Raw genomic sequence first — 26,948 nt, 5'->3', positions numbered from 1 at the left:
TTCCAGATCGCTGCTCAATTCGCGCTTCCGCGCCTTTCCATTGGCTCAGATGGATGTCCCTCACGGCTCGTGACGCGCTACGCGGCGTGACGTCGCCCACCACCCAGGAAGCTCCGCCTATTTGTTCTCAACTCGGCTCTTGAGAGGAAAAACAATTTCAAGATGGCGGCGGCGCGGATAACAATGGGGAGCCAGGGGCTCGGGCCGGCCCGTGCCTGAGAGCGGCGGCCGCGGGCCGCGCCGCGGGGCAGCGGAGCGGGCTCCGGCCGGACCCCGGGGTGGTTGGGCAGCGGCCGCCGGGCAGGGTTGAGGGAGAGTGGGGGGAGCGGAGCGGCACCGGCCTCGGGGGAGAAGGAGGAAGTGGGGCGGGGGGGAGCGGAGAGGGCGCCGGGCCGGGCCGGGGGGAGGAACCGGGGCGGGGGCGAGCCCGGCGGGGAGCCCAGGTGAGGCCCGCGGGAGGGGGAGGAGCGGCGGAGGCCGGGGAAGGCCCGAGGTGGGGAGTCCCCGCCATGGTGGGGGCCGGCGTGAGGAGCCGGTGAACGGCGGCTGCCGCCCCCTTCGCTCTCCGGTCCATGGTGCTGCCCCCCTGCCCCATGGCGGAGTTCGTGGTGCCGCGGCACAGCGCGGTCATGGAGCGGCTCCGCCGGCGCATCGAGCTCTGCCGGCGGCACCACAGCGCCTGCGAGTCCCGCTACCAGGCCGTGTCCCCGGAGCGCCTGGAACTGGAGCGCCAGCAAACCTTCGCCCTGCACCAGCGCTGCCTGCAGACCAAGGCCAAGCGGGCCGGCAAGCACCGGCAGCCGCCCCCGGCGCCGCCGCCGCCCGCGCCCCCTCCGCCGGCCACCGCCGTCGCGGGAAGCGCCGACAGGACCGGAGCCAACGGGCTGGAGGCCGAGGCGGCGAGCGGCGAGCAGCACGGCCGCAGCAGCACGTTGATCGCGGTAAGGGCCGGGCCGGGGGGCTGGGGCTGTGGAGGGAGCCGGCGGTCGGTGCGGCCGTGCCCGGCTGGCAGCGAAAGGAGGCCGGAGAACGAGCCCTCCTGGTCGGTGTGAGGGCTGTGGTGGGAGGGCTGGGGCTGGCCGTGCTTTGCAGGGTGTTCGTGTCCGCTCTGTTCCAACTTTACAGCTGATAAGGGTTGTTTTATTTGTGTCTCTTGTCGGCTTTGCACGCTGTAAGGCGACATAAACACTGATGCCTGTTGAGCTGGGAGTAGGGGTGGCCTGTGATGCTTATAGTAACTCAGGGTAATGATCTGTGAGTTGGATTTCTGGTTAATTCACCTAAAATGTCTCTGCAGGAGCTGTCAGGGGAGCATTAATGCTGCAGTGGCTTTAGATTTTTTTGTTTGTTTGCTTGCTGATGTCTTTAATTTAGGCTGTTGGGTTTTAGTGGAGTCACTTGATAAGAATATACCTATTACTGCAGTGGAATTTTTAAGACAAATAATATGTGTATTAATTCTGGTGCATGTTGGAAAGAATTTCTGTGGAAAGGCAGCTGCTTATTTGCCACTCTAGTGGGTGTGAACACTATGGGAATCCCACTCCACCCATTAAAAACTGGCTTAACTCAAAATCTTAATGTTTCTCTGGCTTCTCTAGCATTTCTGGTTGTCAGGATATATTCATACAACCCTGTTTGTATATCAAGATAGCTATTGCTTAACTTATTCTGCACCCTTTAAATATACTGCTAGGTAGTAATGTGACAGTAATGTAGGTCAGTAGGATAACCTATTGAAGGTTGCCTGTCTTAATACCCGTCTGTCTTAAAACTGGCTATTTGTAGATGGTGGCCTTCATGAAAAGGGTACAGTACCGTTCTAAGTGTCTTTAAAAGTGGATGCTGGATTAACCTGAGACATTTCCAGGTTAACAGATAGATTCAATCATGTTTTTAAAATGGTACGTACATTTAGTCAGATAAGAAGCGAAGGAGGGTGCAATCCTCTGCTGTCTGGGACCTCAGTTACCATTTTAAAATGGAATCATGATAGAGCTTACTGTGTACTTGGGTATGACCAGCATGATGAGAAACAGTGAAACATGAGGCATGTTGGTATCAGCATTAATGTAACTGGCACCACACAGCACGTGTGAAGTTTGTGGTGGTTACAGGATGAACTGAAAATGTTGTTCAGCCAAATTGTTTCTACTCTTGCTAATATACATATGAGAATCTAGGACATACTGATTTCTCTGAGGGCAAAGATAGTTGTGACACAGTTAGAGCACTTCAGACGGTTGTTAAAAGAGAGTCTTTGAGGAAGCGAGGAAACCTTGTGCATTCCTGACAGCGACTCTGTAAAACTTTCCAGGTAGCCGTTGTTTAGCGGGCTGATCTTGAGTATAAAGTTGTGTCAGAACAAAAGTAACTCAAACTCATATTTTATTATCTAAAGATTTGGTGGGTTTTCTCTTTATTTCCTGTCTGAGCTCTGAGACTTTTTGCATATGGGGCTCTATCCATTAATAATGCCTATTTTTGTTACACCCAGAGCTCTTTAGCATGTGAAATCCTGTTGCTTAAACTGCCACCACACGTCTTCATATTGATCCTCTAAAAGAAAGACGTCTTTAATTCATTGGTGTTGTTTCTTTTAAATTGCTTTGGATGTGGATTTGATCTAATTAGCATCCATTATAATGAGGGCTCTCAGCAGTGAGGTTCTGAAACACTGCACATCTGGGGAAGCCCTTCTGGTACAGGAAGCTGCTGCCAGTGGCCAATTTACACAACAGAAGAGGGTTTTAGTGTATGAATGAGTCTTCCTCGTGCTGGCCTGCTGTTTCCTTCCCAGGATACATGACTGTGAGCTTAATTGCAGCTGCTGATTCATCACCTCGTTACTGGGGTATAAAGTTGGTTTGCTTAGTAATTCAAGTTTAAAAAATAACAAAAAACAAACAAAAAAACCCCACCACACCACCACCAAAAAACCTTTGCTGCTAATTTCTCTAGGTTGGTATTTTACCTCTAGCAATTATGTAGCTGTTATCAAGACCAAGCATGTGCTCTGTACGGGAAGGACATGGGTTTGGTTTACAATATTCGATAAAGTTTGGATGAACACCAAAATTATCTTGTTTTAAAATATCTTGGACACATGCCTTTCAAAAGAATGCTGCTAGATCAGTGAAATATGCATTGTATCAGCTATCCCTGCTGTTATGATCCAGAGTTTTCCATGAAGCTGCATAGGAATCTTCTCTTGAAAACTGGTACTTTGTGTTGAAAGTTAATGAGGCATTTATTTGAATCCTCAAAAGCAAAAGCGACTCATGTAAATGTAAAGGGTTTGTGGTCCAGCATCTGAGGGCTTGTCATACAAGGATGTGAAGCTGCACTGCCGCAAGTGTGGACAATGGGAAATGTTTGCGCTCCCAGATGCTTCAGAGCATCGTCTGCGAATTCTGAGTTGTTGTGGGGAACAGGCCAGCACCCCTGCTTCCCTCTTAACGTCCTCTATGATTTTTCATGTGGCCACAATAAGGAATTTTCTCTTCCATTAGTCTTTGTTTTAGATCCTGAAGCTGGATGGATCTTGTTTACAGGCAGAAGTAAGGGGCAGTTCATCCTTTGTTTTCTTACTGAGCAGCCCTAAAGTTGAGCCACAGAAACCAGGAGAATGCAGTATTGATACAGAAATACCTCGGATGATTTGTGCACCGTGTAGGCCTGTCCTTAATTTGAGAAAAAAAGACAGAAAACTTATTAGGTTCCTATTCTTCTAAATTTCGAGACCATTATTTAGTGGTAAATTCAAATATTGAAATTAACTTCATATTTCTGTTGTTTAAGATTACATTATTAAGACTTTGTTCAAAGTAGAAGATGCTTAGTGTCTGGATAACGTGTTGCCCTCTGTGTTAATCGTGTATTTTTGAGAAACAAGGAAGTTGTGAAGCAAAAGAACTTGTCCCCTAGCACATTTTTTCGTCTTTGCCGGGTTCTGATTTGAGAGAAGCTTCCGTCTTATATGCTGTTTAAATTATCTGCAGAGATTGGCTTCCTTGTATTTCTCTGATAGACTGTAACAGAGTGTATCGTTGCACTGAACAGAAAGTGTTTCCTTGACATGCAAATGAGAGTGGCAAGATCTGGATTTTCATCTCCACTCCTTGTTTTATGATGTGGTCTTGTGGAAGGAGACCTACTCCATGTTTCTTGCTGGTTTTTTCCCCACCTGAGAGCAGTTGTTGTGTAGAGGGCTTGCTTTGTCTAGGGCTGCTGCAAAACCACAAAATGGTATTTCTGGAATGGGCAGACAAGGTCTGGTCGGTGGCCTGTCCTGGGAATGCTTTGTGTTAAAGCTGAAGAGCAGACCAGCATTTGTTTGGGAATGATAGCAGTTTTTACATTAATAATGGCTAAGTGCTAACTTAAGCAAAGGCACCAAGTAAAAATTCTAAAAATAAGCTTAATTATTAAGAAAGAAATGCAATGTTTCTTGGCTGAAAAGACCTAGAGTAATAAATTAAAGGCAATAGATCGCTTGGATTGTACTGACAAGCATTAATAGCATTCCACCAACAAAGATCAGGCTGGTACACTAACAATTCGGAAGACCTCATTTTTGTGTAGGCTGTGGTATAGGGGTGTTAAATTGTGAAATTATGTTTTACCACAGAAATAGCAAATTATTTCCACATTATTTATACATAACTATAGTGCAGTGTAGTCTTTGCCACCATTGTTTGTTTTTGCTGACAAGTCTGATAGTTTGTTGCCCAACAACTCAGACAGGTTTTTCTCTGTCTCCTTTTAATTCGATGTGAGGTATTGTTCTATCTTTGAAACATTTCCCATACTAGATTAGTTAGATATGCAGTGATGCTTCCTAAATTCTGAGCATCTGGGGGCGACTGATCCGCCGCTGTTCAAGTTCAAGTGAGGTGCGGGATCCGGCGCTGCAGCTGAAGGCACAGCAGGTTTTTTTGATGCAGCAGAACAATTCCTGTAGCAGAAGCTGCCCCTTGTGACTAATGCAGGCTCGGGATATTTATAGACCTGTGTATCCACAGCCCTTCTTCACTCCAGCAGGCAGTCACCCAAATACAAAAGTCTGCTGGAATTAAAGTCAAAATTAAAATTAGTCCAGCAGTTTGGTTCTGACAACATGGTGGAATGCAGGAACAGATTGGGTAATAAAATGCTTTCCTTGCAGGGGGGTGCAGCTTTGGAAGCTGTGGGTAGATGCACAGTAAATGGGGAGTTCTTAGCATGTCGTGTAGTCAAAATGTAATGTTTTCTCCCCAAAATTCATGCACTGCTGTTAACGATATTTGCATTGTTGTTCCAGCTTAAGAGGTTTTCATCTTCGTTGCTCCTGTTCTTGGCCAGGCAAGAGAGGGCAGTCTGTGTCTGTAGAGGCCCTGCTGTAAGCTCTGGTTCATGGGATCTTCTCTCTGCCGCTATCCTACTGCTGCCATGGCAGAAAAATGGATATATTCTATTTTGGTTTCCCCTTCTAGGTGAGAATGCTGGTATGTAGCGACGAGGCACATCGGAACTAGATTTTTATGATGTTTCTAGAGTAACATAGCATTTATTCTTTGAAAATTACCAGTGTTATAATCCTCCTGCTGGTATTTCATGACAAATCTTTGTAGACATAACTTAATTCTGAGACTGAAGTGGTAAACTGATTCCAAATAAAATACAAAAAATTATAGCTCTATTGAATCCTGTAAGGATATTTTAATCTCTGTAATGGATGTTTTAAAAAACCTAAATGTTATATGGACCCAAAAGGTGCAGTATAGGAACCAGGGTTTTTTTTTTAAAAATTTTGTTTCTGTCATGTTCACTAGGTATTTTTCAGAAAAAAATCAATTTGCATGCAGTTTCTATTTTACGTATATATATCTATATATTTTTACTGTCTTCAGTTACAGGACTCAAAGTATAACAGCTTAATGGATTTTTACACAAGTAGTTTGGTTCACTGTCCTCAATTTAAAAATTCTGCATTGTGAAGGGTTTCTCGCTTTCAAGCGAACAATGTAAACTGAACTTTCATGCTTGCTAAGTTCTGATGCATTGAAATGTCATTGGTTTCAGATTGTTATCTAAAACTAGTTTCAGGTATTGAGTGTTTCACACTGTTTTGACTTCTGGAATCACAGAATGGTTGAGGTTGGAAAGGACCTCTGGAGATCATCTGGTCCAACCCACCTGCTGAAGCAGGTTCACCAGGGCAGATCACACAGGAATGTGTCCAGGGGGGAATAATATCTTTATTTTTAAAGAAACAAACAAAACCCCATAACTAAAACAAACCAACCATCCAAAAAAACCCACAACACCAACCAACCAAAAAAAAAATCAAACGCACTTTGTGCTGCTGTTTTGCTCAGCGGTTCATGCCCCTTTCCCAAGGCAGTGAGAGAACGCTGCACTGGACTCTGAAGTTCTGGACTCTGCCAGTGCTAACAGAAGAGCTGGAGATGAAGGTTTAGAGCTTTTCCCATTTCTTGTGAGGCTCATGGCAGTTTGTGGACAGCTTTCCTGGAGCTCCCCAGCTGCCCTTGCAGTACAAACTCAATGTGGCTGAGCATCGGGGTGGTAAAACTGCTGGGTTTAAGATGGAGACAGAACATAGCTTATCAAAATTGTGTTGCCCATCTTCTGATGGAAGTGTTGTTGTTTGGCTGGGCATGTGTCCATCCCTGGCACTGTGGTTCTCTGTCCTAGTCAGGTACGGCGTGGATGTCCTGGAGGTTATATGGTCAGAGGCTGCTGGTGTCGGGCGTCTCTTGTGCTGGGTGACACCAGGGGTTTGTGTTTGTGTTCCTCACGTGAGGAACCCACAGTTAGGGCCTGACTTGCATGTGCACTCCTGCCATACCAAGTGTCTTTAGTATCTTTACTACTGTTTTGCTGGTGTGAATAAAATGCAGCTCTGATGTGATGTGGAGAAGGCACAGCCTGTGGCCCTTTCAGAAACTCCATATCCCATCGTGGGCCGAGGGGCCGAGGCTTGTGTGCATCCCCTGCTGTGCACTGTTCTCTGCACAGAGAGCTTAAGTACTTTGGATAAATGCTTTTGGGGTAATAGTTTTAGGCCAAGCTAAAGAGATCTTGGAGGTCTATCTGTTGTTAAGAAGTTGAGTAGGCTGGAAAATTGGGAATACATTTCTGTATCTGATCTGGTGACAATGGAAATGGTTCATTCCTGCGTTACAAATAAAATTGCTTGATTCTGCTAAGAAAACCAGGGACAGCATAGCAGAGGGCCACTGTGCCTTACAGGGTGATAGTGGACAATAAAACTAAAGCTGAAGGGATTTTCCTAGTGAGTAGAAAGCTATGATTTACTTTTGTCAGCATTTCTTCTCTTTTATTTTTTTGAGTTTTGGCAGAAGAGAGCAGGTTTTTCTTGCCTTGAGAACTCTGTTGGAGCAGCTTGATACGTAGATAGCTTGTAGTCTGACTTGTGTCTCACATAGTCCTTGTTGCTTTTTTTTCCCTAAACCCAGATTATTTGGCTGGATACAGACAAATAGGGCAAGAACTGAATATTTCCTTTTTCTGTTATGAAATCAAGATCTGAGATAATATGTAAGAAATGCATATAAGAAAAGAAATTCACAAGAGAAAGTTGCACTATTTGAAGAGTAGTTGTATGAATGTATTTGGTGTGAGAATTTCAGGCTCTGTTACTCAAAATTGAATATGAATAAATAAAAGGTATCAGAATGTATGTGTAATGGCAGAGGAGAAGGAACCCGTAACTTTTGGTTCCCACATATTTTTGTAACACTGTCTTTTCCAGAGAGAAGAAAGAAGGTAGAATATGGTTACTAAGTTAGTTTTAAGCTGGTTATATGTAGATAGTGTATATGTAGATAGTGTAACTACAGTGTAGACTTACTGCAATAAGTCGTGTTAATGTGAAAAGTGAACTAGGATGCAAGTGCATTTGGTGAATAGTTTCTAAAATTCAGAAATTAAGTGTCCTGGTTACAAACTGGGTTCAATCTTTTCTGGTGAGGGTAGAAGACAAGCAGATTTTCTTCTCTCTTACGTGTCTATTGGCTATTACGTGTACATGTAGGATATGTTTCAAATAATCTTAGATGTAGCTGAGGTGAAGCAAGGCTGGAAGCAGTCACCCTCAAATTTTAGTTCATTCCTGAGTTTATTTAAGTTACTTTTTATTTAATATCCCTTTCTGACAAAGGAATGTAGATTTAGGTGAAAGGAGGACTTTGTCTAGAGTAACTGAAGTCAAGATATCACCAAGAATCAGATATCTGAGCATTATGACTGTTAAAACTCATATACATATGAAAGCACCTACATGTTTTTATTGAGGGAAGGAGCCTATGATGAATATTAGAGGTCTGTGTCTCTTTCTAGACTACAGTACATGTAGTTTATAAGCACGGATGATTTAATTTTAGGTTAGTTGTATACATTGCAAATGTGGAGTACAGCAGCAAAGACCTTAGCACGTAACAACTTTTGCAATATATGTCCAGCAACCAAGGTGGGTTCTGCAGCCTGTGAAGAGCTGTGTGCAATTATCACTATAAAGCCACCAAAATCCTCATTGCCTTGAGTTGTCTATAAGAATGATAATTATATCAATGACCAGAATGGGCATACATTTGTTTTTAATATAGAAATTGGAAATAATATGTTCAGTATACAAAACCAAATTATTACTTTTGTCAGTTTTCAGGGGGTGTGTTTTCCCCTAATGATTTAGAATTAAGGATGATCCATTCCCAAACTTCGAGTGATTGACTCATCATATGACCTTGAGCAGGTTACTCATCCACCTTCAGCTTCAGTTTTCCCAGTTGGAGAATTATGTAAACAATGGGAAACGTGGCTGAAAGGCAGATGTTGGGATTAAGTTAAAGCTTTCTGGTGTTAGTTTTGCCTTTTTACATAACAAGGAAAATTTCATAGGTGTTTTTTTCAAGTCAGTATTTGAAAAATTCACTCTAGATCTGCTACTTCAAGCTGTAGACGTGATATTCAGATGAAGAGAGCTCAAGTTTCAGTCTCTACTCCAGATGTACCTCATCTCATCTTAGCAGGTCTTCTGCTACTCTCACTACTCTGCTACTATATTCATGAACCATCTGGAAGATCATAGTTTCCTGGGAAGCTACAGTCTGTCCCTCAGATATACATATGATTTTGCTGCTACCTATGAAAGCGTTAAACAAATAGTGGTTTGTTGGTTTTTTTTTCTGAAGGTCAGCTAACTGTAGACTGTTTAAAAAAAATTACAACAATTAACTGTGAACGAGTCCTTCCATCATTAAATCAAAGAATGCTGTTGCCCAGGCAAGCGCTGTGAAATTCTTCTGATAATTTATGCTGGCTCTACACACAACCTCTTGCTTGAGCACTGAGATCTTGAGGTTTCCCCTGTTTGTTCTTGGATGAGACAGCTTTCCCCTAGGGTGAGTGGACTTGCATCGTGGAGACTGCAAGTAATATTAAAATAAGCATACTTGTCGTGAGGGTTGTTTAACGAGCTGCTTCTCTGCCATCTGAGCGTGCTGTGGGGTGAATCAGGCTGCAGCTGGGCAGCTGTTTGTGGGGCTTCTCCTCGTGTGTCCTGCTGGGACATACAAAGGGATGTGGGACAGGCCGGGAGCTGGCAGAGCTTTCCCTCTCCGAGCACACTGCTCCCTTTGGGCAGCCTCTCTGCCTGCCAGGGTTGGCTGTGGTGTGGTGCTTCCAGCACAAGCAAAGCACTACTGTTGTTTTTTACAGAATGCACCTGAGGGAAGGAAGAGTTTGTAGTCATCTTTGATGTGTGTGTAAATTCTGTTTTCAGATGTTCTTGACGTCACTGGAAAGAACTTTATACTTGAAAGCCTGCTGGCAGGAAAGAAGCTGAACAAAGCCTCTCGAACTCTGCTTGTTACTATTGCTGTACCCTCCGCTTGCTTCTAGGTGGCACTGTGAGAAAAAGAATATGTGCGTTCACTGGCCATGAGAAGCCAACTGTCGGGCTGGTTGGTGCTGTGCTGGTCACAGTGCAGAGAGGAGCAGCTGGTGAATACTCTGGGAGAAAGGAGCAAACTTCCTTTGCCGTGATAGAATTGACTGAACTCTGAATTGCGTTTTACATAAGCGTGAAACGGTGGTGGCCTAGTGACAAACGGGCTTTGCTTTAGTACCAAAAATGTGATAGTGTACAAAATGTGTATGTGTAGTTCTTTTCTAAAAATTATAATCACAAGAGGAATTGTTCTTTTTCTCTAAATATTTACATTTGAAACTGCTTTATAAAGCAGTGTTACAGAACAATTTTACCATGTGTACACGGGCAAAATAAAATACACGGTTTTATTCACATCCAAAGTTTGAATCTTAACATTCTTCAATGTTTTTGCATTTAGAACAGGAAAAATCGTAGTATGTTCTGGTTCACAGCAGCTTTTGGTTTTGGTTGAAGGATGGCTCTGTTTGGTGCAGTACATATTTTTGAAAGTCTGTCCTAACAGACTGTAGAAGGGAAGTCATCTCAAGTGATGACTTGTAAAGCAAATCTTATCAAAGCACAGATCTAACTGCTTTTTTTTTTCCTAAAATGCTTTAGTTAGTGGTAAACAGTGTTGTCACAAGAAATAAAAATCCTAATCTATGAAACATTAAACTAATCCTCTCTTTTTTTTGTTTTTGTTTTTTTTAGCAGCTCCATGAGACTGTGAAAAGAAAGCTCGATAGTGCCGCTTCCCCGCAGAACGGAGACCAGCAGAATGGCTACGGTGATGTCTTTTCTGTGTCCAAGAAACTGCGTCGTGATGATGGTCTTGGTGGAGTGAGTGGTTCTTCCAATGGAATGCCCCCTGTGTCTCCACTCCATCATCTCGACAAGAAATCTGGCAGCGGAGATACCTTACAGCTTAACGGAAAACATCCGATGGGGCTGGATGGCATCAGCAAGAAGTGTCTTCCAGATACCAACCTGCAGATGAATGGAGGTGGTGATGCCGATGACTCATTTCCTCTGAGTTTGAACAAAGAGCTGAAGCAGGAGCCTGTAGATGATCTTCCATGTATGATTGCTGGAGCAGGGGGTTCTATCTCGCAGAATAACTTGATGCCCGATCTTAATCTTAATGAGCAAGAGTGGAAAGAACTTATTGAGGAGCTTAATAGATCAGTGCCTGATGAAGACATGAAGGATCTCTTTAATGAAGACTTTGAAGAGAAGAAAGACGCAGATTCTTCAAATTCAGCTGCACAGACTCCGTTGCCACAAGATATTAACATAAAGACTGAGTTCTCCCCAGCACCCTTTGAACAGGAACAGATGGGATCTCCTCAGGTTAGATCCACTTCTTCAGGTCCAGCATTTATTGGTGCTCCTTCTGTACCTGTAAGTGCCGCTTCTCCAGCGGTTGGTAGTTCTCAGGCTATATTTCAGCCTTCCAGTCAATCAATGACTGAAAATCCTACTCAGCCCATGATGCAGGCATCAAACCACTCTCAAAACGTCCAGAGGCCTCTCCCCAATGTGTTGTTACCTGGGAAGGGTGCAGGAAGTGCCAAAGAAATGTCTTCTGCTCATCAACTTCAGCAGATTGCTGCCAAGCAGAAGAGAGACCAGATGTTGCAGAACCAGCAACAAGCTTCACAAGTTCACCAGACAAATCAAATGTCTACTTGGCAACAGTCTGGGCCTTCTCATAGTCCACTGGCTGTCCCATATACCATGGAAAACCCCACCAGCCCGTCAGTTTACCAGCCAGACTTCAACAATCAAAAACTCATGATGCCTAATATGGGAAACAAAAGCTCGCCGAGAGCTGGAGGCAATTACCATGTGAACATTTTGGGTCATCAGCAAAACAGCTTGAACCAGAACCCTGTGAATAGTCAAGGCTCGATGCTGGACTATGGGAACACCAAACCCCTTTCACATTACAAAGCAGAATGTGAACAGGGGGTTCCAGTATCTGGGCAGAACAAGCCCCCCATGTTGGCCTACATCCAACAACGCCAGCAGGCACCGCTGGCTCACGTGAGCGATGACCAAAATGGGATGATCCTGTTGAAACCCAAATCTGGAAACATTGCCTACCGACTACCGCACAGTCAGGTGAATGTTCTGGCTTTTATTACTTTTGTTTAGTAGCAGATCCAAGGTTTTGCGAGAGGGTGTTAGATCCGTAAGACTAGAGTACAGATTACCTGGTATTGTTTCAATACAGTTGCTGCATGGTTTTAAAGAAGAAAGATATAATATACAATCAGCTGACACAAGAATCAAGAACTCTGTTTTCCGCTGAGGACAGTTTTTTTAACACTCAGTTCTAAGTCATGTGGTGATGCGTGATTTTCAGCTTTATGTATTTTGTGGGCAACAAATTATGTCATGCTTCATAGAAGCTTCTACTTACAGAGGTAAATAGATGCTTTGTAAACTTTTGCCTAAAATAACTGGTGCGAAACTGTAGTGTTAAACAGTGTTCTCAAAGAAGCTTTGATTTCTTTACCTTCTTTTTAGTCCTTACTTGTGTCAGAGTTGGCTTACTGTATATAAAAAGACATACCTTTGGTTGCTGCTTTTTGAAGAGAGATGGAAGTGGGGGCTGCATTCCTGATTTCTTTGGTGTTACTTGGGACTTTTGAAATCTAAGGTTTTGTTACTGGTTACTCTGGGGATTGAGGAAGTATGGAATAGGAGAGAAATAGATCTGTAAGCATGAGTAACATAGCATATTTGTCTGCTAGAAGCAATGTGCTTCAGGTTTTCTTGTAAAGGAAAAATCCAGCTGCTGCTGCTTTGCCTTACGTAAAACTGATACTACAGCTATTCTGCAGGTGAAAATGTATGTAGTGGATGGAGGGTATAGGCTCACTGGGATTCTGTAATGTGCCTGCAATGCACACAGTGGAGGGCTTGTTGAGAAGAAAGGTCTCTTTTATAAGGATTAAAGCTCCTCTAGCAAAAGCTGTTGGAGATCTGACTCTAGTCATATGTTCCCTCAACAAAACAAAAAACCCATGAGAGATCCAATTAGTCTGTGATGAAGACCACACTGGCATACAAATAAAAATATGGGATCAACGTGTGCTTTATGAGGCACAAAATGTCAGTCTCTGTAAAACGTAGCAGAAGTAACAATCTAATGACATGTTGATGGAAGAAAAATGGAAAAGAGATGATTGTGTGTGTCACATCTCCCCCTCCCTGAAAGACATGAGGATGACCTTGCACCTACACTGCCACGCTTGCACTGCATGAACAGAAATGCTGATGGATGCTTCTTGAGGATTTCTCAAAAGCTTGCGTATAGAACAACTTAGCACAGCTTTACCTATATTTCACTCATGATTTCATATAAACTGCAGAGGGTGAGAACCAGCAGCCGAACCCGTCAGCTGAATTCTGAACTTGAAAGCAGTATTTGCATAACTGGAGATGAGGCTGAACTGTGCTTAAAATGATAAAATTGTCAAATTTCAAATGGATTAGCTGGTACAAAGAGAACAGTATCAGATCCTTCATGATGATAATTTCATGTTATTTTTGCTTATCCCAAGTTCCAATCTGCTAAAAAAGAGTTATGAAAAATTAATGATAACAGGCTTATATGTAGTACTATTTTTCTCTGTGGAATATGGTGATGGTTGAATTGCTGCAAAAGTATGTTAAGACTCATTTTGATCAGTAATAGCCTTCTTCCCTTTCACCTGCAAATAGTAAATACTTTGATACTAAAAAAAGCAACTTGGCGGGGGGGGATAGAAAATCACTTGCTGAATTAAATGTAGACAGAAGAGGCAGAATTTAAATAAGTGTTTTGTATAAGGAAAATTTAAAATGTGGTGTTTGTAAAGCTGCTGCGGAAGTTGACTGAAGCTGGTGTTTGAATTGCTGTTGGTAACCGGTGCCGTTCCTCGGGCTGTACACCCCTGTTTGAGCTGCCCTTGGGGAAGTACTTTGAGACTGAAGTTAAATCCTGAATGTTGTGGAGCTTCTGACCTTAACACTGAACCCTCACTTCTGCTCCTGGCACTTTACAGATGGGTTTCTGGATGTCTTTAATTAGCATCACTGAGAACTGCATCACACTTTGCCTTTTTCGTTACAAGCTTCGCAAGTGAAGAAGCTATTGCATAAAGATGACAAATTAAAGAGAACTGATCTGATTTTTGTTAAATAACAAATGCACAGATAAGCAATAATTGACAACTTCTGTTTTTTTTAGAGATGTGTTATGATTCCCTTCTTTGTGTAGATTTTCTCTCTCCTTTATCCCGTAAAATGATAAAAATACTATGAATTGTGGTCATCATTATGAAAGTGTCTTTCCTCATTTGTGTAACAACATGCAGTTTCTGAATTCTGGAGGGCTAACCTCATTCTGTTTTACTTTATCCTGCAGGATCAAACCCCTTCTGCTAACGTTCCTCGCGTTCCTGTTTCTGTCCCGGGCCCTGGCCTGGGTGCCCAGGCTCCCAATGTCTCCATGGCAGGTAACCACAGCAACCCATCCTATATCAGCAATCAGCAGCAAGCGGCAGCGATGAAGCAGCACCAAATGCTGATGGACCAGCAGAAGCAGAGGGAGCAGCAACAAAAGCACTTGCTCATGGAGCAGCAGAAGCAGCAATTCCTGATGGAGCAGAGACAGCAACATCTTCTGGCCGAGCAGGTGAGAGGGGCCAGCAGGCTTTTTTCCTTTGCACTGATTTGCTTTGGACTCAAACAGCATTTGAGATTTTGTCAAATAGTTATTGCATTACAAAATACAGAATGTAAACTGCAAGGTGCTTTGGTATCATAAGTGTAACTGCTGTTTTATGTTTCTATGAAAGTAGCCCAAACACAGAGTGCTTGATTGCCGAGGTTTGTTTTTTCTGTTGCTACAAGGCACTGTGGTGAACAAAAAGAATAAAACAAGTAGAACTGAATAGTGTGCCAATGCAAGACAATACCTACGTGGAGAGAAGGTATCATACCCACGATGGTATAATTCCTTGTGAAAGAAGAAAGGCAAATGAAGTCAAAGCAAAAATAAAACGTAAGGTCAGGATACTGTTGATGTGTTCTGTAGAGCTTTAAAAATGGAAGCAATGAGCAGGGGACTCCATAAGCTCATTCTGCTTACCGCCTTTCTTCCCTGTGAGATCCACAGCAGTTCATGTTTCAAATTTTAAAACATCTTTCACTTGTTTACTTGGGGAAAATAATTAGACATCTGCATCCAACTTGCATCTTATGCTGCCAAAAGAATTTAACTCTGCTCTCCGACAGAGTGCAGAAAGCTGCTTTAGCCTCTCCTAGGGAAACGGGCTCCTTGTGTGAACCTTCCTGAGCTTTAAAACTTCTGCAAGTCTTTCAGCTGGGAATCAGCCCAAAGGGCCTTTTTCGCGTCATTGGTGCTTTTCTGTGTTTTTAAAAGTCCGCGCAGGCATGTTCCAGGCACTGGTGCTGTGCATCCAGAGAAATTATCAGTATCTGGTCTGATGGGAAGGGGAAGATGAATTTTTAAAAGATTTGTGAGACTCAGGGACAACCTGGTATTCACATCTTCTGGAAAAAGTGTAATGAGCTGTACTGCTGAATAGTTTTGTCTTTGAAGCTAATGGAGGGAAGGGTGGGGAGGAACCATGGAAGGTGTTGTCTTTGGGGATAATGGGAGGAAAAAAAGAAAAAGCCAGTGGTTTAATGAAGAAAAGAAGAACCAAAAAACTGCATTTATCCTGGAGAATTAACAACAACAAAGTTTAAATGCTCTGGAGTCCTTCAACTAATAACAGTTGGGAATGTGTTGTTGCCTTAATTTTCGGCACTGTTCAAGAGTGATAAATCTCAGCGTTCTCAGCTTTGAAGTTGGCAGTTGTTATCCTGGTAGACAGGATTTTCACTATAATAATAGTCTGGAAAATAGAGATGGTGAGAGAAGGTCAGGTAGTGGGTGTGTGTGGATATCTTAACATTTATTGCAGCAACTGCCCATCAGAAGCTTTCTTTAAGAAAGAAATGATACAGCCTCCTCTGAACTGAAAATATGTGAAATCTTGGTTCAGGAACACATTTTGCAGGGAAGAGCGTAGTAGAATCTGCAATACTGTGGAACTGTGGCTGTGCCAAGTCCCACCTAATAGCTTTTTTGATCGCTTAGAGAGTTGTGTTAAAATTGAGGACTAGATTGAGGTGCTGGAAAAGCCCCTTCAGTTCTTGACCCAGTGTAGATAGAAACACATGAATGTGCTTGCCAGTGTTTCAAAGGAAATTGTGTGAACATTGGTGAAGATATTTGATATTTGGGTAAAATTACAATTTGGGCTAAGGGAATACCATGGTGGAAATACTGCTTATGTTGATAAATATATTATCAAAGACTGAAGGCAAAGAATGCCCGTATCTTCAATAAAATAATATTTTCTGTATGATTTCTGTGATCTATAAACTTCTAAGTCCAATACTTTTTAGTAAGTTGTTCAGTTTTTGGTGCCTTGTATGTTATCAAATTTCAAAAATGACTAATCATTACTCTTCCAAAATGTGAACAAACAGATCTTCTTTGAGAGAAGGTGGGGAGAGAGGAAATGTGGGGTGTTAGCATCCTGCTTGTACTTTTGCATCGCTGGTGAATGACAATTATTAGAGCTCTTAGAACTGTGGTTCAGGTTTCCGTAGCTAAATAATGGACCTAACACACATCAGACCTCTCTGGACACTGGGGTGGTGGATTAGCAGGGTGATAGTTAACATATGTCAGTATTAAAATTGTATTTTTTTCTACCTATTTGCTGCTGCTTAGACAGCAAATGTTGCTGTGGTAAATATCAGTATTATGAAAATATTTTATTCCTGTCCTACTTATGGTAGTTACAACTAACGTCTACATCTGCATCTCTATAGTGATACTGGAACTCTGATCCCAAATAAGGAGCAGCTTTGCTTTGGAGCTGAACAAGCTTGGATGTTGCATTTGCCACATTTCTTGAGCTTGACCTACCCACTCAAGCTAAATCCTGTTAGCATTCTAATTTGATACTTATTTCATCAGATACACAAGATACTGTATGTAGCTTGACAGAAAGATTTCTGAATCAGTGGATATCTATTTTGCAGGAGAATTATCGTTTCAGGCAGCTTTGGTGCCATTCCCTGTGGCGCTAACACTTGCCTTGCATCTTGTATTTGGCCTTTTCTTTTTCGTATTCCCTGAGACAGGTTTTGCGGTTCCTGGCTTCTCTCAGAACTGTGGCATCTCTCCTTGGCTTCTGTGGTCAGTCTCTTTCAGGTTAGACTGGTCCTGCAAGCAGCAGGTCCTCTGTCAGGCAGCCTCCCCTCCTCATTCCTCTGCGTGTCTCAACAGCTGCTGCTTTGCAGACCTTTCAGAAGGATGGCAGTCATGTGCATCTGCCCGTTGGTTACATCGCATTTCTCTCTTCTTTAAAGGTTTATTGCTTGTGCCTTTACCCTGTACTCTTGGTAGGGGATTACAGTCCTCTTCTGTGCTCTGTGCCACTTTATATAAGTAGGTAGGTGTGCATTGTATCACTGCTTGGTTAGCTTGGAGTTTCAGCCCAGTCAAAGAAATCTGTGGAAGAAGAGGCAGAAATGCTTTGCCCGATATGTTTCGTATTGTACAAGCAGCCTGTTGCCTAAACTGTCAGGGTTTCTCAGCATACTGTTAGTGCATGTGCATACACTCTCAACAATCCCTTCAAGGCTTTAAATTTCATTTTCTGCAAAAGTTTTGTAATAGAAAATTTGCTTATTTTATTTTTTAGATGTTTTCATCATGAAATAGGTACAGGTTGAATGTGCTTTCTTAAGGTTATTTTGAGTCATTACTAGGGTTTGTTTGAATTCCTTGGTGTGTTGTTAAAAAATGGTTTTGAATAGTGGTAACAAAACTTGCGTAGCTCCTGTTATGAACTTAGTTCTGCAGCTTCCCGTAATCTTCTCAGAATACCTGTGGTATATAGGGATTTGTGTGTAGTTTCTTCAGTATTGAAAACAAGGGCTAGAAAATATTTGTGTTCAGTTTTTACTTTTCTCTGCAACTTTATTGATATTTATGACTTTAATTTCTAAGGGTAGGTGTTAAATGAATTGATCCAGGGCTAAAAAGAAAAAGAAGTGCAAGTTCTTTTTGTACACACTCACTTCTGCCTGGTTTGTACCTGGTGGTGTCTTCGAGTATTGCCAAAAATGCCTGTTGATTATGTTACTGATTAAAAGGCTTAACATATCAGCTTTTCAGTGTTTTAAAGGCTTCAGACACGTGTTGCAGTAATTCCTGTAGCACATGCTGTCGTCCTGTTGTCTTGAGTTCCTGGTCTTGTCACTCATCAGATTGAACTGACTCTGTTTTAACCTTGAGAACAAAGGTGTAAAGTGACTTTAAGGCTGCAGAAGCCCCTGTAATTACCAGCTCTGCCCTAAAGTATGCACGTAATTTGTTTTTATCGAAGATCGTAACCCTTGCAAAAAGGTTGATGTAGAATAGACTATTTCAGTTGGAAGGGACTTGTTTTCTAATTGTCTTGCATTGAACCTTTTTCAGGAGAAACAGCGGCAGCAGCAAGAGCAGCAGCTGCAGCGGCACCTGACTCGACCACCTCCCCAGTATCAGGATCAGCCGCAGAATCCGTATCAGCAACAGGTTGGGCAGTTCACAGGTAAGTAAACGTGGCAATTGAAATAATGGCAGAAAAAATACCAGGAGTGAAAAACAAGGTGTCTTCAAACTTTCTGGATTGGATAGCTTTTAATTAATTGATTACATCGTCTTCCCACGTCACTGTGCCTTAAAACTTATAGGCCTATACCCTGATTCAGTTGCAAACTACCAGCTTCCCCTGTCCCAGATATCTGGGACAACTTAAGCCTCTGATTATTAATACTGCTCTGGAAATGGGTAACATTCTTAAGTACCTTCATTTTTCTGAAGATCTTTTTTTACTACCATTTCCCTTTACAGATTGTAAATTCTCCTTAACTTTCATGTATTAGGATTCAGGTTTTCTTCTCTACTGCTTGAATCTATCGCACCCTCTCATTACAGGAAAATAAGTGATGTGTTATTTCACTCCTCTACTAGGATGTGTTTAAAATTCTCTGATATTATCCCTCCTGCGTTTAGAAGGGAATGCACTTCAGATTCTCTTTGTTACATGTTAGTGTCCTACGTCTGTTTTTGTAGGAGAAGCAGCTTGTTATGTCTTCAGTGCATTAGCGCTGATAAATAAAAGATGTTGTTAGTGTTAGGCTGGAATAGCTTCATCAATGTGGAAAAACTAGAGAATGGTAAAAACTTGTCCCCCTCCTTGAAAGCTCTCTACGTAACAGGGCATCAAGAAACCACTTGTCTTTTTTTCATAAACCTGAAGTACAGAATAGTGCTTAATCCCTTTGTTTTGTTTCCTTACTCTCTATGTTCCCACAGAAGTAAACACGGAAGGGAAAAGATGCAAATAGAAATGTGATACCCCTGTTCTGACGGTGTCTGTGACTATACAGCGTCTGGTAGAGCTGTGACTGGGTTTTGTTACTGAACTGAAAAGTCCTGACACCAATACAAAGGGATCGTGTGTTAACACACTGATCAGTAGCATCCTTCAAATATTGCACTGAAGCATTTTTTTTCTACTGCCACTTTTCTATAGAAATGCAGGAGTATACCTGTTAGAAATAGAATGTGTTTTGCTATAATGAACATCAGTATTATTAAAACTACTTTTTCCTTGTTATGGTGATTGTAACTATTTTTTTGCATCTTAAATCCTGGTATGTGCACTACCTCTTCACTGTATGGTTTCAGTAAGACCTCCCCCACACCTCTGGCAACATTGGTGTTTTTATGGTGTGCTTTTGTAATTAATTAAATTTTAACTTGAATTATATTTGAATAAAATTATATTTGAGTAAAAATTGAATTAATAATAATGGAGAGCCAATGTTCCTCAACTGGCTTAAAATATGAAAAAATTCCGCAACTTTTTGGTTTGAAAGTAGAGAAAGTACCAGTGTAGGCAGGTGTTCCTTGGTTGACTGTGAGAAGGGGAGTGGATTGTGCATTATGCTTCGCAGTGCTTTTTTTTTCCTTTAAGTAGAGGGCTGGTTCTTCTACAGGAAGAAACTTTTTTAGTCTGGATTTATAAGAACAAAGACACTTTTTGGTTTGCTGAGAAGACTTATATCTGCAAATCATCTTGCTGGGCTATCAGTGTTGCGTGTTAACATAGCAAATATTTCATTATGGAAATTCAAAAGATACTTGACCAAAGATTTCTGAAAGTTATATAAAATAGAAGAAACTTCTGGAACTGTGAAAACAGTGTGCTGGAAACCTGACACTTGTACAGTATGAGATACACAGTGTATGCACAGAACAACTGACAGTGTGTGTGTACAGTAAGTGGTATTTTTTAACAGCCTAGCAAACGGTGCATGCACTTCAAAGTATGTGTGTATACCTTTGTTCACAAAGAAATATCAGAGTCCTGCCTTAAAAAATTAGAATTTAAAAAAATTTACGATGGCAAACTCTTAGAAGTGGTATTCAGATTTTTTTAGGCCATTGGCATATCTGTGTTTGAGATCAAGGTGGAGGTGCTAACTAGAGCAAGAATTGACACTCCTTAATTAAGGTGCTGCTGCCTGTGTGTTGGCTGCGTAGGTTGGTTTATACAAATGCAGCTGCGCCTCCTTTCTGGATTATAGTGTCTGCAGGCCTCACTTGGCTCTGGTTGACCTGAGGTATTTAATGTACAAAATATTTCTTTGTGTTCCAGGGTCATCTTCAGCCATGCCTGGGGTCAGTAATTTAGGACAGTCCAGCTCCAGTAGTCCACGGATGTTTCCTCAGACCCAGAACATGATTCAGATGGGACCTGGACACAGTTCTGTTCCTCCACTCCAGTCGGGCTCCAGTCAGCAGGACCGAGGGGTGACTCAATATACCAATATGCAAAACATTCAGCGAGGGGGATTATACAACTTGGCATCTGGTATGACACAGATGGTTCCCCAGCACGCAGCTCCAAGTGCCAATGGACAGCCACCCATGCAGAGACAAGGCAGCTTGGGCCAGGGCGCTGCCGTTACCGCTGCGTACGCCCAGAACACCTTAGCAAACTCAAGTATTTCTCAGCAGCACAATAAAGGTGCGCTGAATCCAACCTTATCTAAGCCACAGATGGCAAGAGTACCAGCTGCTATGGGGGCTCAAAATCCATCTTGGCAGCACCAGGGTATCCCTAATATGAACAACCAGACACAAGCGAACAGTGGCTTAGGACCATTTACTGCCAGCTCCTCTTTCCACATGCAGCAAACTCATCTAAAGATGGCCAACCAGCAGTTTGCCCAAGGAATGCCTCAGGTAAGCCTCAGCACCAGCCGCCCGATGACCTCCATGAACGCTGCTGTCTCTGGGCAGCTGTTGTCGTCATCTTTAGGGGTGCAGCAGCGGACAAACCCACAGCAGGTACCCTCCCAGCAAGTCTTGCCTGGCATGAACCAGACTGTTCCAGATCTGAATGCTTTCAACCAGAATCCGAATCAGCAAATGCCCAACAGAGGGAATCTGCACTGTAGTCAAGGGTACCCTGTGAGGACAACCAGTCAAGAGCTGCCTTTTGCCTACAGCGGCCAATCGGGCAATAACGGACTTCAGAATCTAACTGGTGACACAGACCTGATAGACTCTTTGCTGAAAAACAGGACTTCAGAGGAGTGGATGAATGATTTGGATGAGTTGTTAGGAACTCATTAAAATAGGGCCGGGTGTGTGGGTTCTATTTTTTTTTTTTTTTTTTTTAATTATTTCATGAAATCTAAACAACACTTGGACCAAAAAAACCTGTGGTGTTGAGGAGTCCTGCAGGCATTAGAGGTAAACGGTTGGGAAGGGGACTGGAGCTGCTTCTCAATGAGTGTTGATAGGTGGTGATGGCGCACCGAGCAGGTCTGCGGGAACAGTGCGCTTTATCTTGGTGTCTCTAAGGAGTTGCACACTTGAACAGGTCAAAAAAGATTTGTGCACATCCTAGCCAGCCTTTGAGAAATCTCACATGCAGTGTTCTAAAATGAAATTCTTTAATTATTTAAAAATAAAACAGAATTCCACAGAAGTAGTGCAGAAAGAAAGAAAATAGTTGCACAAATTGTGTTTAGGGCTTAGTCTCCTGCAGCTATTACTTGCAATCGTTATTTGTTCATTGCTTGAGATGCTGTTATAGTACTGTCCATCAAACTTCTGACTTTTTATTTGAGAAGAGGCTGTATTGCACCTAAGTACGTTTGCAAAATGTTTTGAATTGTTTCTTTTCCCATTGCTGAAGCATGTGCCTGTACTTTCAGTAAGTGATGTTTCACAGTAAATATTTCTAGATGCTGGTAATAGATGAAAGTATTAAAACCTGGCCAGTTAGTCTAGGTAGTCGTCTTAATAGATTGTAGTCTTTTAAGCTGCAGTTTGCACTCTGTTGTAGAGAGGCACAGTTCTTGGCTTGTACCTTGCTGTGTTTAAAGGGGGAATTTCTTATGGGAGAACTTTTAAACTATAGTAGGTTTAACGTGAATTGTAAAGCCATTTACTTTGCACCTGTTTCTTCATAACTTATTTCCAAAGGTAGTTTTATTTAAATGAAGGCTTTGCTTCATGACAGTTCATCTAGTTTTCTTTGTTGTAAAAAGTAAAGCTAACTTTTGAGCTGAGTTCACTCCCCAGAGTTAGCAGTGATGCAATGAGCACAAGACTTTGTCACTTCAGAATTAAAAAACTGAGGAAAAAATGATTTGGCTGAGAGGTGGAAAGTCATTATCAGCAATAACAGCACAGGCAGCCTGGGAGAACATTTGTATCAGGGTTGCTCCAATATGGAAGTCTCCCCCTTTAAATACTCTTTTTTAAATACTGGGTTACGAGATTGATAATCTTTCTATAGACTGGAGGATTTACTTCTTTAATATCCCTTGAAGCAGATGCTGGTTCTTCGGCTCAGCCCAAGGAGACCTCTTATCCATATCTTGGGGTCAGTCCCAGAAAGGACAAAAACCACAGTGGGAACATTCAGTGTCCCAGAGTCCTTACTTTCTACCAAAAAAAAATCCATTATCCGCCACCAAACCACCTTGCCTTAACCTTTATTTTAAAATGAAAATAAAGTTGAAAGCTTTTGTTTTAAATGCACAAATACCTCTTCCCTTTCTAAATCCACTTTTTTTGAAAACTCCTTTAAACTTTTTAACCAAACCCAACATTGTGATTTAAAAGCGATTTTCCTTCAGCACAGACTGGCTTCTTCAGGAGTTTTCTGTACTGCAGAGATGCATGAGAAGAGGGTTTTTCCCAGAGTGGGTGAAGGGAAGTGAAGGATAACATTGATTTCAAAGAAGGAAAATATTTTACTGTATCTGCAGCTCCTTTATGAGACAATTTGCACTTTTAAAAACTGCTTTTTAACACTAATACTTTAACCCTTTCCAAATATGCATGGAACATGGTTTGTCCAGCACACTTACCTAGTGTGGATGAATTACGCTCTGTTGAACAGATTTGATATTGTATCATGTTGGACTGTTGGTGAAAGATGTGCGTTGATCAGTGGATCCCACCGTTGAAGAGTGGATAAAACTTCACTGAAGCAGACTTAATCTCTCGTAGAGCTTTTGAGTCTTTGGATGGGAAGACGAAGGTGTTAGTGACTTTGGTTGTTGACACTTCTGATATTTTCTAGAATAAGTAGTTGAGATGCAAATAACTAATGCTAACGTTTCTTGTACTGCCAACCTAAGAAAAGAGCTAGTGAGTTTGGTTTACTATTAATTTAAACCAAAAACTGGTCCAAGGTAAGTATCATTAGAAGAGCATAGATAAACTAGCAATGGCAGGGGAAGGAGTGTTGGCTGTGTTTTTATTTTTAAGGGTTAACTTTGCACCAGTGTGCCTTCCCTTCCTGTCGGGGGTACTTGGGACCTCATAATTTCAGTGGCATCCTTCAATGTCACTTGTTTTTTTCTCCCCCTTACAAACACTTGAGAGATGTAACAGGGTAGTAAGACGCAGTTTTCTTTCTTCCCTGGTGAGGTTGTGGTGAAATCTGCTCTGGTTTTTAGTAGATTTTGCACACAGACTTTGTTTTGAATAAGTCGAGATACAATCCATCCAGTTGCGATTTCTTAATTGGAGAAAAAGAACATCTGCTGTTTGCATTATTATTATTACCAAAAAGGCGATCCAGCTAAATGTCCAGGAAAACGCAGATGTCCTCTTTCCTCCACTGTTTCTGGAAGCGAAGGTGGATATTGCTCTGCTTGACCGGAGGGTTTGTTTGGGATGGTGTCTAGATTTGGTGATAGGGCCTTTTCATGGTACTGCTGAAGTAAAATGAAGCACGATTCTAGGCAAAAAGGATTATAATGCCCATTGGTCTTCATATGTGAACAGGATCCAAACAGCATTTAACCTGATAGAAAAAAACAGCCCTTGCTTCTGGTTTTGGTCCCTGTCCACGTAATGTGATCAGACCGTTGGAAATACGGTATCACTGTAACAAAGTGGAAACAGTTCAATGGAAATGAAAGTACGGTTTTGATGCCCGTAGGTGCATGGCTAGGGCTGGGCTTTGCCTTTGTGCCCTTTCACATGTAGCCGTCTATATATGCACTTGGGCTTTCCATTTGCTGCAGCTTCAGAGCAATAAAACGTATCTCCCCTGAACTGTGCCCGGCCGGCCGCCCATGGCTTTATTTATAAACTGCGGTTTTGGTTGGGTGGGAAAGGTGAGAGTGTCACTGTGCAACATCCACTGCCTTCCAACAACCACGACTGAATTGAAAAGGGTGCTCAAAATTTTGTTATACACATTTCCTTTGTGTAAATAAATGTTTACAATTTTATATTAAAGATTTGAATAAGAGTTAGATCTTCTGACTGTATATTTTTTACTTTTTATAGATTTTAAAACTATAATTCTTTATATATGTGTTTGGGGGGTATTATGGTAAGTTTTATGCTTGTAAATGGAGAACAGTTGAATTTGATGCTAACCTTTATGAATTTTTGTCATTGAAATGTATAAAGAGTCCATTAATCCCCTTATTCTTTTACTACAATTACTGGTGCACACCAAAAAGAAATCCTTCACTTCTGTTTTATCATTATAAAATAAATATTTTGCTAGTGTATGAAACATATGTGGTGTGGCTTTGTAAACCCGTGTGAGCAGAGCTGAGCTGAGCGTTGTTGTGGGCAGGGAGATGGAGCTTTCACCCCAGTGCTCAGTCCTGCTCAGCCTGGTACTAAAGCTCAGCTGCTTCTGCTCTGTCTGACCAATTCGTACGGTTTCAGAAAGTCCTTTTGAACAGGCCTTGGGAAACTTCCCTTTGAACACTTTATGCTGTACCTGCTGCTTCTGGACTTTTGGTTTTTAAATGCAGTTGTGGGCCTTAAGCTGGGAAATAAAACTGCAGAGGTTGTTACTAGTGAAAAGGATCTTAATAACTGCGGGGACCTCACATGTGCAAAACCGCAGAATTCCAAAAATATGCTCAGATTCTCTCAAAATAACAGGCCGTAGAGGTTTGAACTGGTTTCCCTGAGAATTGTGAAAAGACAATGTGTGTTTGATGTAGGCAGAGAGCACCCCCAAAAACCCAAACAAAACACAGAAATGAGGAACATGTCCTGCAAGCGTGAGTTAGTGTTTCTGAACAAGGAACAAAATCCTGGCAGCGAATTGCATGAAGATTTTGGCTTAACGGTAGTGGGTTGAAGAGCCTGTGGAAAATAGTGGCAAAATGGGTCTTTCAGAGCCTTCTGGATTGTTGAGCCGCTTGAGAGAGACGTTTATTATGTTTGGTTAAAGAGAAGTAAAACAAGGATCTGTGGCTCCATCAGTGCCCCAAGGAGCTGAGCGTTAGTGGTGTGTGTTTGGATATTAATATGGTCTTGTTAACAAGTTATTACTTGAGGAGTTACTCTGAAGTGAACATTTCAAAGCGGTTCTCTTTGTGAATCATACCATTTGCAGCAGACCCAAGAATTCAGTTTTTCATGTAGTATTTCCTGTTTGTCAAGCGCACCCTTTAACTGATGATATCTAGTCTTAAGTTCTAAACTAACATCTCAAATCTCTCCAACCACAGATGTAGCAGTAGCGATAAAGAGGAATTCGCGAAGTGTGACACATGCGTTTCTTGTAAGGCTGTATTCGTTTTACGTGTTACTGCAATTTCAAGCATCCCCCTATATAATAAGAATTTTAATCAGCTTCAAACATTGAAGGGTCCATTCTCCAAGCACTGGGAGTTGATGTCTTGTTTATACAGCTACTGTGTTATTTATACAGCTATTGTGTGTAAGGCCCCAGGTCAGAGCCTTCAGACTTCCTCACAAATTGCATCTTGACTTAACCTGAGTGTATTTTGAGTATATTCCTACTCTACAAGTTTTGTGTTGCGTTTGGGGAGGAGGGGACTTGTAACTTCAGAACCTTATGAAGAACCAAATGTAATCATAAGTCACAATACCAACACGAGCCGCTTCTAGCCTGTGGGGAGCGGTGAAGTTATTACTTCTGCTTTATTTTCCCATTTAAAGTGCTGTGTTACATTTAATGTTGAGTAAAACAGAAATTTCCCAAACTGTCCCGTGTTGAAGTGATGTCCCCATGCATGATTTTCCAAAGATTTTTGAGGAGCCCGTGGCAGCTTGTGATCAACCTCTGCTCCGAAACTGGTCCTCGTTGTTGTTGTTATATGTTGCTGTTTTTTCTGAGGCTAATGTAACTCTAATGGAAGAGTTTTCTAAACCCTCAGTTGGTTGTTGAAATGGTGTAAGCACAAGTAGACTCCTGCTGACATTCCCCCTCTGACTTTTACATTAGAAACCCCAGATGAAATCTTTTGTTGCCAACAGGTTCTGTTAAGGTTAATTGTTTTATTTCTATTTCAGCCTGTCTTGGTGGCAGCCTGGAGGTCAAAAGCCAGG

General features: G+C 42.0%; 1 protein-coding gene across 2 annotated transcripts; it reads left to right on the top strand.

The window, feature by feature from the left end:
• Positions 1-423: 423 nt before the first annotated feature.
• MAML1 (mastermind like transcriptional coactivator 1) lies at positions 424-25,149 on the top strand. Of its 2 annotated transcripts, none has more exons than XM_065029806.1 (5): positions 424-941; positions 10,670-12,079; positions 14,373-14,642; positions 18,516-18,630; positions 20,746-25,149. In XM_065029806.1, the coding sequence occupies exons 1-5, from the start codon at positions 573-575 to the stop codon at positions 21,726-21,728; spliced, it is 3,147 nt and encodes a 1,048-aa protein (XP_064885878.1). In that variant the 5' UTR covers positions 424-572; the 3' UTR covers positions 21,729-25,149. The 2 variants fall into 2 exon arrangements, with proteins under 2 accessions (XP_064885878.1, XP_005503696.2); XM_005503639.3 differs by having other exon boundaries at positions 10,667-12,079.
• Positions 25,150-26,948: the final 1,799 nt, after the last annotated feature.

Source organism: Columba livia, chromosome 14 (genome assembly GCF_036013475.1).
Source record: "Columba livia isolate bColLiv1 breed racing homer chromosome 14, bColLiv1.pat.W.v2, whole genome shotgun sequence".
Taxonomy (NCBI): Eukaryota; Metazoa; Chordata; class Aves; order Columbiformes; family Columbidae; genus Columba; species Columba livia.
The sequence above is the reverse complement of the archived record's forward strand: the minus strand, read 5'-3'. Positions and strand labels throughout refer to the sequence as shown.

Bases quoted from the DNA above. Each gene is read 5' to 3' on its own strand.
- MAML1 (XM_005503639.3), top strand. From the start codon at position 573: ATGGTGCTGCCCCCCTGCCCCATGGCGGAGTTCGTGGTGCCGCGGCAC. The intron at 942-10,666 runs GTAAGGGCCGGG...TGTTTTTTTTAG, and splicing joins GCAGCAGCACGTTGATCGCG to CAGCTCCATGAGACTGTGAA. The intron at 18,631-20,745 runs GTAAGTAAACGT...TTTGTGTTCCAG, and splicing joins ACAGGTTGGGCAGTTCACAG to GGTCATCTTCAGCCATGCCT.